Source organism: Entelurus aequoreus, linkage group LG18, assembly GCF_033978785.1.
Source record: "Entelurus aequoreus isolate RoL-2023_Sb linkage group LG18, RoL_Eaeq_v1.1, whole genome shotgun sequence".
Taxonomy (NCBI): Eukaryota; Metazoa; Chordata; class Actinopteri; order Syngnathiformes; family Syngnathidae; genus Entelurus; species Entelurus aequoreus.
The window spans coordinates 49,077,161-49,089,734 of record NC_084748.1 but is presented as its reverse complement, the minus strand read 5'-3'; the positions used below and the strand labels follow the sequence as shown (position 1 = coordinate 49,089,734).

Here is a 12,574-nt window from a genome sequence, read left to right as displayed (position 1 = left end):
AAGCATTCTCACATAAAATATTTTACATCACAATCATCTATTTTTTTAATTTTTTAATTATTATTGTGTGAATGTCCAATCATTCACACAATAAGATTCTACACCAAAAACTATCTATTCACTATGTTTATTATTATTATTATTATTATTATATTATTATTATATATATATATATATATATATATATATATATATATATATATATATATATATATTGATTGATTGATTGATATATTTTTATTTCAAATATGCATAAAAACAAGAGCAAGCCTGATCCAATACAGTGCTATAGCCTTAACAGCCATTATAACAAAATGAAAAACAATGGAGAATAAAAAACAAAAACAAATGAGCATTGGACTTTCTTTTTCTTATATATATATATATATATATATCTATATATATATATATATATATATATATATATATATATATATATATATATATATATATATATATATATATATATATATATATATATATATATATATATATATATATATATATAATATTATTATATATTATTATTATATATTATTATGTGGGCTCTGTACCGAGGATGTCGTTGTGGCTTGTACAGCCCTTTGAGACACTTGTGATTTAGGGCTATATAAATAAACATTGATTGATTGATTGATATTATTATTAAGCATTCACACATATAGGATTCTACACCAAAATCATCTATTTATTATTATTATTATTATTATTATTATTATTATTATTATTGTGTAAATGTCCAAACATTTACACATGTAAAATTCTACACCAAAAATGATCTATTTAATATTATTATAATTATTGTTATTATTATTATTATTATTATTATTATTATTATTATTATTATTATTATTATTATTATATAATGTGTAGAATCTTATTGTGTGAATGCTTGGACATTCACACAATAAGATTCTACACCCCAAATCCTCAATTTATTATTATTATATATTTTCTTATTATTATTATTGTGTGAAAGTCCAAACATTCACACAATAAGATTCTACACCCAAAATCATCTATTTATTTTTTTATTTTTTTTATTTTGTGTTATTATTATTATTGTGTGAAAGTCCAAACATTCACACAATAGGATTGTACACTGGCACAGAAACATATATTGTGTATCATCAATAAAAAGTACATTGAGAGAAACCCTGTCTCCTGTCACACAGGCACGTCTGCCAGTCAAGTGGATGTCTCCTGAGAGCATCTTTGACTGCGTCTACACCTTTGAGAGTGACGTCTGGTCCTACGGCATCCTGCTGTGGGAGATCTTCTCTCTGGGTACTTTGCAGCACACCTTAAGTTCCTGGCACACAAAGTCATGTCTGATGTGCAATGTGTGTGTGATGCAGGTAAGAGTCCTTACCCCGGCATGCAGGTGGGCTCCGCATTTTACCGACTGATCCAGGAGGGCCACAGGATGAGCAAGCCCCAGTTTGCACCCACTGACATGTAAGTCAGTCTTCACTTCAATAACAGAACACACCACTTCAATAACATAACACACCACTTCAATAACAGAACACACCACTTCAATAACAGAACACACCACTTCAATAACATAACACACCACTTCAATAACAGAACACACCATTTCAATAACATAACACACCACTTCAATAACATAACACACCACTTCAATAACATAACACACCACTTCAATAACGTAACACACCACTTCAATAACTTCAACACACCACTTCAATAACATAACACACCACTTCAATAACAGAACACACCACTTCAATAACATAACACACCACTTCAATAACAGAACACACCACTTCAATAACAGAACACACCACTTCAATAACATAACACGCCACTTCAATAACAGAACACACCACTTCAATAACATAACACACCACTTCAATAACAGAACACACCACTTCAATAACAGAACACACCACTTCAATAACAGAACACACCACTTCAATAACATAACACACCACTTCAATAACAGAACACACCACTTCAATAACATAACACACCACTTCAATAACATAACACACCACTTCAATAACATAACACACCACTTCAATAACATAACACACCACTTCAATAACAGAACACACCACTTCAATAACATAACACACCACTTCAATAATGTAACACACCACTTCAATAACAGAACACACCACTTCAATAACATAACACACCACTTCAATAACATAACACACCACTTCAATAACGTAATACACTGCTTCAATAATGCAACACACCACTTCAATAACATAACACACCACTTCAATAACAGAACACACCACTTCAATAACATAACACACCACTTCAATAACATAACACACCACTTCAATAACAGAACACACCACTTCAATAACGTAATACACTGCTTCAATAATGCAACACACCACTTCAATAACAGAACACACCACTTCAATAACAGAACACACCACTTCAATAACAGAACACACCACTTCAATAATGTAACACACCACTCCAATAACATAACACACCACTTCAATAACATAACACACCACTTCAATAACGTAACACACCACTTCAATAACGTAACACACCACTTCAATAACATAACACACCACTTCAATAACATAACACACCATTTCAATAACAGAACACACCACTTCAATAACATAACACACCACTTCAATAACATAACACACCACTTCAATAACAGAACACACCACTTCAATAACAGAACACACCACTTCAATAACGTAACACACCATTTCAATAACAGAACACACCTCTTCAATAACATAACACACCACTTCAATAACATAACACACCACTTCAATAACAGAACACACCACTTCAATAACATAACACACCACTTCAATAACGTAATACACTGCTTCAATAATGCAACACACCGCTTCAATAATGTAACACACCACTTCAATAATGTAACACACCACTTCAATAACATAACACACCACTTCAATAACATAACACACCACTTCAATAACATAACACACCACTTCAATAACGTAACACACCATTTCAATAACAGAACACACCTCTTCAATAACATAACACACCACTTCAATAACATAACACACCACTTCAATAACAGAACACACCACTTCAATAACAGAACACACCACTTCAATAATGTAATACACCACTTCAATAACATAACACACCACTTCAATAACAGAACACACCACTTCAATAACAGAACACACCACTTCAATAATGTAATACACGGCTTCAATAATGCAACACACCACTTCAATAATGTAACACACCACTTCAATAACATAACACACCACTTCAATAACATAACACACCACTTCAATAACATAACACACCACTTCAATAACGTAACACACCACTTCAATAACATAACACACCACTTCAATAACATAGCACACCACTTCAATAACATAGCACACCACTTCAATAACATAGCACACCACTTCAATAACAGAACACACCACTTCAATAACAGAACACACTACTTCAATAACAGAACACACCACTTCAATAACAGAACACACCACTTCAATAACGGAACACACCACTTCAATAACGTAACACACCACTTCAATAACGTAACACACCACTTCAATAACATAACACACCACTTCAATAACATAACACACCACTTCAATAACATAACACATCACTTCAATAACATAACAAACCACTTCAATAACGTAACACACCACTTCAATAACATAACCCTGCTACGATGTGACTGTAACCCTGCTATGATGTCACTGTAACCCTGCTATGATGTCACTGTAACCCTGCTATGATGTCACTGTAACCCTGCTATGATGTGACTGTAACCCTGCTATGATGTCACTGTAACCCTGCTATGATGTGACTGTAACCCTGCTATGATGTCACTGTAACCCTGCTATGATGTGACTGTAACCCTGCTACGATGTGACTGTAACCCTGCTACGATGTGACTGTAACCCTGCTATGATGTGACTGTAACCCTGCTACGATGTGACTGTAACCCTGCTACGATTTGACTGTAACCCTGCTATGGTGTGACTGTAACCCTGCTATGATGTGACTGTAACCCTGCTATGATGTCACTGTAACCCTGCTATGATGTGACTGTAACCCTGCTATGATGTCACTGTAACCCTGCTTTGGTGTGACTGTAACCCTGCTATGATGTGACTGTAACCCTGCTATGATGTCACTGTAACCCTGCTATGATGTCACTGTAACCCTGCTATGATGTGACTGTAACCCTGCAGATACAACATGATGGTCTCATGCTGGAACCAGGACCCCCTGAAGAGACCCCCTTTTAGAAAACTGGTGGAGAGGACTGAACTCCTTCTGTCAGAAAATACCAGGAATGTAAGTGAAAAAAAACCCATGAATGATTTGGATTGTTTTTGATATGAGGGTGCATCACATGCACACCCTTGTGACACGTTGTCATGTTGCAATAATGTCAGCATCTTGCTTTCTTACGGGGGATAATGCAGCTCAGTGTTTTCTAACTTTTGCAAAGAATATATTATTCAACATTCAACTGCTTTTTCAGCATGATATTGTGTCTCCAGTGCATGAAATATGGAACATTATGGGGAGATTACAGTAAGAAACATTCATGTTGCTTTTATGAATGAAGGCCACACCACAAGCAAAAAGAAACGATTTTCTACAATGACATAAATCAATTTTTTTTAAGTTGTATTTTTCTTTTTCATAAAGTCATATGAAGTTGTAAATTTTTTTGGAAAAATTGTCACTTTTGAAAGAAAAAAAAGATATTGTCACAAAGTTGATAAAAAGTTGTGTTTTTCCCCCCAACATGTGTATTTTCCTGAAAAATTGTTTTCTATTTGAGGGAAAAAGTTTTATATTTGATTTTTTTTTAAAAGTTGTGAATTTAACTAATAAAATTGTATATTTTAGAGTGAAAAGTTGTATTTGTAAAACAAACTTTCATTTTTTTCTATACGCTTATCCTCATTAGGGTGTCAAGAAACATAAAGTTGTATTTTTTAGAATAAAAAGTTGTATTACATAAAAAATAAAATTGTATATTTTAGAATAAAAAGTTGTAAAATTTAAAAAAGAATTCAAAATGTAAAGTTAAATATTTTACAATAAAAAGTTGCATAATTTAAAAAGTAAAGTTGTATATTTTAAAATAAAAAGTTATAAGATTTAAAAAATAAAGTTGTATATTTTAAAATAAAAAACTGTATAATTAAAAAAAATAAGTCATACATTTTCGAATAAAAAGTTGTATAACTTAAAAAATAAAATTGTATATTTTAAAACAAAAAGTTGTCAAATTAAAAAAAATTATTTAAAAAGTGAAGTTGTATATTTTAGAATAAAAAGTTGTAAAATAAAAATAAAATTTAAAAAGTAAAGTTGTATATTTTAGAATAAAAAGTTGTAAAATTTAAAAAAAAAAAAAAAGTAAAGTTGTATATTTTACAATAAAAAGTTGTATAATTGAAAAAATAAAGTTGTATATTCTACAATAAAAAGTTGTATAATTGAAAAAATAAAGTTGTATATTTTAGGATAAAAAGTTGTAAAATATAAAAAATAAAGTTGTATATTTTAAAATAAAAAGTTGTACAATTTAAAAAATAAACTTGTATAATTTAAAATAAAAAGTTGTAAAATTTAAAAAGTGAAGTTGGATATTTAATAATAAAAACTTGTATAATTTAAAAAGTAAAGTTGAATATTTTAGAATAAAAAGTTGTATAATTTAAAAAACAAAGTCGTATATTTTAGAATAAAAAGTTGAATAATTTAAAAAAATAAAGATATATATTTTAGAATACCAAGTTGTAAAATTTTAAAAGTAAAGTTGGATATTTAATAATAAAAAGTTCTATAATTTAAAAAATAAAAATGTTAATTTTTAGAATAAAAAGTTGAATAATTTAAAAAATAAAGATGTACATTTTAGAATAAAAAGTTGAATATTTAAAAAAAAAAAGTAAAAGTAAAGTTGTGTATTTTAGGATAAAAGGTTGTATAATTTCAATAATTATTTAAAAATAAAAGTTGTATATTTTAGAATTAAAGTTGTAAAATGTAAAAAATTAAGTTTATTATTCTAAAATAAAAAGTTGTATTATTTAAAGAGTAAAGTTGTATATTTTAGAATAAAAAGTTGTATCATTTAAAAAATGAAGTCGTATATTTAAGAATAAAAAGTTGTAAAATTTTAAAAATAATTTAAAAAATAAAGTTGTACATTTTAGAATAAAAAGTTGTACAATTTAAAAAGTAAAGTTGTATATTTTAGAACAGTGGTTCTTAACCTTGTTGGAGGTACTGAACCCAACCCGTTTCATATGCGCATTCACCGAACCCTTCTTTAGTGAAAAATAAAAATTATTTTTTTTACAATTCAAGACAAAGTTATATGTTTTTTTACTGGTGCACGAAATGAACCGTGCATGAACATCACCTTGTTCAAAGAACAAAACCAACACAGTGCATAAACTCACAACAAATTACACACCTGCAAATCCGATAAAAAAATTAGAGGGAACATTGTTCGGGGGTATCCATAATACGCCGATAGGGAGAAGTTTTTATTTACACGATAAGCCGAACCCCTGAGGCCGACTCACCGAACCCCTAGGGTTCCATCGAACCCAGGTTAAGAACCACTGTTTTAGAATTAAAGGTTATATAATTTAAAATATAAAGTCGTATATTTTAGAATAAAAAGTTGTACAACTTAAAAAGTAAAGTTGTATATTTTAAAATAAAAAGTTGTATAGTTTAAGAAGTAAAGTTGTATATTTTAGAATAAAAAGTTGCTAAATGTAAAAAGTGAAGTTGTATATTTTAGAATTAAAAGACGTAAAATGTAAAAAGTAAAGTTGTATATTTTAAAATAAAAAGTTGTATAGTTTAAGAAGTAAAGTTGTATATTTTAAAATAAAAAGTTGTATAGTTTAAGAAGTAAAGTTGTATATTTTAGAATAAAAAGTTGCTAAATGTAAAAAGTGAAGTTGTATATTTTAGAATTAAAAGATGTAAAATGTAAAAAGTAAACTTGTATATTTTAGAATAAAAAGTTGTAAAATCAAAAAAATTATTTCAAAATAAAAGTTGTATATTTTCGGGGAAAATACAGTTTTGAGAAAAAGAAACTTGTGGAAATGAAGATATAATTTTCTTGCAAATATACAACTTTCCTCTCATGGTGTGTTGTTTCTCCTCAGGTTTACCTGACGCTCAGCAACACTTCAGCTTCCTCGGAGCAGCAAAGGGCACCATCGCGGAGACTTAGCTCAGTGTGTAGCACCACAGCCCCCACCCAGCCGCTACTGCAGAACACGGCTGACGTCTTCCTGGACTACGTCTGAAGGACAACAAAGTCACAACAAAAGTTGCCTAAGTGCAGAAATATCTTTGCTTTTGCCAACATTTCAAATACTTTTTTAAGTAGCGTCAACTTCTTGAGTCCAGTTGTCTGCTTCAATGTTTGCATTCAGTTCTGCAACTTGGTTGTAGAAAGCAGCTGCACACGTGCACATCTATCTTTGGAAACATTTTAAACACGCACTGAGCTTTCTGTGACACGCAAAGTGTTTATGCTTTTAAGTGTTGTGTTGGTGTGTGTGTGTTGTGTTGTGTGCAGCATACGACATAAACATAAACACTAGGCCGGGGGAGAGGGGTGGATTAGACTGGAATTATTACACAACATTGTTCGCTGACATCAGCTTTAATCCTGTCAGATTGGGCTGTCTATGAATAATAATAACAATAGGGATTGATGAGCCAGTTGCTTGGTAATTAGCTTAGCTCAGCATCATCACTGGAAACAAAATGCACTGATTATTTGTGTTTATGTCCTTAAATGGCTTGTTAGCAACATTATCTTAGCATCAAGTCCGGAAACTCGCGCAGCTTGTTTATGTTCCGTACCCCTGACAACCTTAGTTTAGCCGCAAATACAGAAAGTTTCATTTTTGTTTTTGTTTACTTCCCACAGTGGCTTGTTCACAACTTTAGCTTAGCATCGGTACCCCCTTAGCAACTTTAGCTTAGCATCATGGCCACAAAGACAGATGATGCACTGAACCATTTTTGTTTACTCCCCAGATTGGCTTGTTAGCCACTTTAGCTTAGCATCGACACCCCTTAGCAACTTTAGCTTAGCATCATGGCCACAAAGACAGAAGATGCACTGAACCATTTTTGTTTACTCCCCAGATTGGCTTGTTAGCAACTTTAGCTTAGCATTGATACCCCTTAGCAACTTTAGCTTAGCATCATGACCACAAAGAGAAGATGCACTGAACCATTTTTGTCTGCTCCCCACAGCGACTTGTTAGTAACTTTAGCTTAGCATTGATAACCCTTAGCAACTTTAGCTTAGCATCATGACCACAAAGACAGAAGATGCACTGAAAAATGTTTGTTTACTCCCCAGATTGGCTTGTTAGCAATTTTAGCTTAGCATCGACACCCCCTAGCAACTTTAGCTTAGCATCATGGCTACAAAGAGAAGATGCACTGAACCATTTTTGTTTACTCCCCAGATTGGCTTGTTAGCAACTTTAGCTTAGCATCATGACCACAAAGACAGACGATGCACTGAAAAATGTTTGTTTACTCCCCAGATTGGCTTGTTAGCAACTTTAGCTTAGCATCGACACCCCTTAGCAACTTTAGCTTAGCATCATGACCACAAAGACAGAAGATGCACTGAACCAATTATTGTTTACTCCCCAGATTGGCTTGTTAGCAACTTTAGCTTAGCATTGATACCCCTTAGCAACTTTAGCTTAGCATCATGACCACAAAGACAAGATGCACTGAACCATTTTGTTTACTCCCCAGATTGGCTTGTTAGAAACTTTAGTTTAGCATCATGACCACAAAGACAGAAGATGCACTGAACAATTTTTGTTTACTCCCCACAACGACTTGTTAGCAACTTTAGCTTAGCATCGATACCCCTTAGCAACCTCTAGCTTAGCATCATGGCCACAAAGACAGAAGATGCACTGAACAATTTTTGTTTACTCCCCACAACGACTTGTTAGCAACTTTAGCTTAGCATCGATACCCCTTAGCAACCTCTATCTTAGCATCATGGCCACAAAGACAGAAGATGCACTCAACCATTTTTGTTTACTCCCACAGCGACTTGTTAGCAACTTTAGCTTAGCATCAATACCCCTTAGCAACTTTATCTTAGCATTGATAACCCAAGCAAAGTTAATCATTATTTCAGGTTAAACACGTAATATTTAAGTAATATTGTTAGATGTTTTTGCTTTGCGACAAGACCAAGAAACACTAATGACTGATAAAGTTTGCAGCTTGCTAGCTACACAATTTTTTTCACATTTAATCCCCCAAATAATTTGTCACTTTAGCTTCATTTCCAGATTAGAAACACACACATATCCCTGATTATGTTTATTTAATCATCTAAGCATCTTGATAGCTACATTGGCCTTGCATCAATACTCAAAACACAAAATAGACAACTTCATCTTTTTAGTTCGTTTACCAAAGTATCTCGTAAGCAACCTTAGTTTAGCATCCAACTACATAGAGCTAACATTTTTTTGTTTAATACCTAAATTAGCTCGTTAGCAACCTTATCTTAGCATCAACACACAGATAGCTAACTGTTTTTTTTTCATTTAATACCTAATTTATCTTGTTAGTAACCTTAGCTTAGCATCAAAACACAGATAGTTAACATTTGTTGTCATTTATTAGCTAATTTATTTGGTTAGCATCCTAAACTTAGCATCAAAACACAGACAGTTAACCATTTTTTGTTCAATACATAAATTATCTTGTTAGCAAACTTAGCTTAGCATCAAAGCACAGCTCGCTAACAGAAAGCATTTTTTTTTAATTTAATACCTTCTTTATTTTGTTAGCGTCCTTATCTTGGCATCAAAACACCCATAGCTAGCTATTTGTTTCCGTTTAATACCACAATTATATTGTTAGCATCCTTAGCTCAGCATCAAAACAGATAGTTAACCATTTTTTTTTGTTCAATACATCAATTATTTCGTTAGCAAACTTAGCTTAGCATCAAAACACAGATAGTGAACAGAAAGCTATCTTGGCGGTCTTATCTTGGCATCAGAACACCCATAGCTAGCTATTTTTTTCCCGTTTAATACCTCAATTATCTTGTTAGCATCCTTAGCTTGGCATCAAAACACAGTTATTTAACTTTTTTTTGTACAATACATAAATGATCTCGTTAGCAAACTTAGCTTAGCATTAAACCCAGATAGGGAACAGAAAGCTATCTTGGCATCAATACACACATAGCTAGCTATTCTTTTTCTGTTTTGTACCTCAATTATCTTGTTAGCATCCTTAGCTTGGCATCAAAACAAATACAGCTGACTTCATTTTTGTATTGTTTGTTAATTGAATACCTCAATTATCTTGTTAGCATCCTTAGCTATTAGCATCCAAGTAAATATTTTTTTTCAATGAATACCTCAAAGATCTATGAAGCAACCTTATCTTATCTAGAGCAGAAATACACAAAAGTAATTATGTCTAATCACCAAAGCCGCTTGCCAGCTGCATTAGCTTAGCATCAAAACACTGAGCTAACTGACTTTGTCTTTTTAGTTCAATCGTCCAAGTAGCTTGTTAGCAAGCTTAGCTTAGCATAACACAGAAATACACGTTTCCTTTTAGTTCAATCAACTAAAAGCAGTTTGCTGGCTAGTTTAGCATAATTGTAGCCTTTAGTTCTTTAGCGTCGCCGGTTAGCTGCCTTAGCTTAGCATCAAAGCTGGAAACAATGAGAGTTGAGTCGTGTTATCTTCACGTTTTACAAATCCTCATTTATTGACGCAACAATTGTGGAAATTGGCCGATAATCTTTCCTCTGTGACGTGTCTCAAGGTCCTGAGACTCAAAAGTTACAAGTCTAAAGATTCCATCCGATTCCGATTCCTGAGGTGACGATTCGATTCAGAATCGATTCAAAAAACAATTCTTGCAATGTGTAATTTGTTAATTAAGTTTTTCAAAACAGGTTTAAAAAAAAGCTCCTTCTGTTTGCTTGAAAAACGTCCTTTTAAAAAGCGATTCTTATAAAAAAAAATTATGAAAAATAAAATATATATTTTTGGGGGGATTTTTCAAAATGAAGAATGGATTCAGAATGGGGATGAATTAGAATCGTGATTCGGACATGACTCGATGACTGTTACTGTTGTATATTTCAGTTATGTGACAAAATGTTGGCATGTTTGTGTTTTCTTTTCGGGGTTAGTGGGCGTGTCCTCTTTGGTCACATGATGGCTTTGATTGGTTTGTTTCAGACGTGTTGAACATTACGAGTATGCACTGTAAATACAAGGCGTGCCTTTATTTTGACGGTTGTGTTTGTTAGTGGAGGTTCCTGTGGTTTTGATACACTTGCTGGACTTGTGATAATAAAGAAGGTACCTGTGATCAAAGTCTCTAGTATTTTCTGCAGGTGTGACCATCCACCCGGTCTTTTTGAACGACTCTTTTTAGTCAACCATGAGAACCGATTCCCAGTTGTGAGTTTGGGAGGCGTTTTTATGCACATGCAAATTTGGCATCGGCAATTTATTCACCCGACTGGCAACTGGACTAGAAAATGAATCGGACTTTGCAGCATTTGGATTAGCTTTTTTTTTTAATTAAAAAAAATATACATAAAATTAAATTAAATTTGAGAAATATATATATATTTTATATTATATAGCGCTTTTCTACCTTCAATGTACACAAAGTGCTTTGACACTATTTCCACATTCCCCCATTCACACACACATTCACACACTGATGGCGGGAGCTGCCATGCAAGGCCCTAACCACCACCCATCAGGAGCAAGGGTGAAGTGTCTTGCTCGAGGACACAGCGGACGTGACGAGGTTGGTAGAAGGTGGGGATCAAACCAGGAACCCTCAGGTTGCTGGCACGGCCACTCTCCCAACTTCGCCACGCCGTCCCCATGTGATGTGTTGCCAGCGTCAATAGTCACCATCTTGGCTACGTAGTGGAAGGGGCGGGGCTAATGTGAAAAAAATGGCGGGTTGATGAGTAACACACACGTGGTGGTGGAAAGTAGCGATCAGTAAATATTGTGATGGTCTTCTCCAATAAGCGCACAATGATGGTAGTAGGTACTACACTGTAGAGATGCCTGTACTCAGAAAGTAGGAACAAAGTACACTTACTGACTTTTTGAAGAGTACACTCAACAGCATTGATTGATTGATTGAAACTTTTATTAGTAGATTGCACAGTACAGTACATATTCTGTACATCCATCCATCCATTTTCTACCGCTTATTCCCTTCGGGGTTGCGGGGGGTGCTGGAGCCTATCTCAGCTTCAATCGGACGGAAGGTGGGGTACACCCTGGACAAGTCGACACCTCATCGCAGGGCCAACACAGATAGACAGACAACATTCACACTCACATTCACACACTAGGGCCAATTATCTCCAGGTGCATGTCTTTGGAGGTGGAAGGAACAATTAGCCACTAAATGGTAAAACCCGAATAAGTTTTTCAACTTGTTTAAGTCGGGGTCCACGTTAAAGGCCTACTGAAAGCCACTACTACCGACCACGCAGTCT

The 12,574-nt window shown here is 33.5% G+C and overlaps 1 protein-coding gene across 2 annotated transcripts in view; it reads left to right on the top strand.

The window, feature by feature from the left end:
* LOC133634229 (mast/stem cell growth factor receptor kita-like) overlaps nucleotides 1-11,407 on the top strand; it is a 71,002-nt gene extending 59,595 nt beyond the window's left edge. For both annotated transcript variants that reach the window (XM_062027338.1, XM_062027337.1), the window contains exons 18-21: nucleotides 1,176-1,287; nucleotides 1,359-1,458; nucleotides 4,209-4,314; nucleotides 7,173-11,407. In XM_062027338.1, coding sequence (XP_061883322.1) covers nucleotides 1,176-1,287; nucleotides 1,359-1,458; nucleotides 4,209-4,314; nucleotides 7,173-7,316 — 462 coding nt within the window. In that variant the 3' untranslated portion in view covers nucleotides 7,317-11,407. The remainder of the gene's footprint in view (nucleotides 1-1,175; nucleotides 1,288-1,358; nucleotides 1,459-4,208; nucleotides 4,315-7,172) is intronic.
* The last annotated feature ends 1,167 nt before the right edge of the window (nucleotides 11,408-12,574 follow it).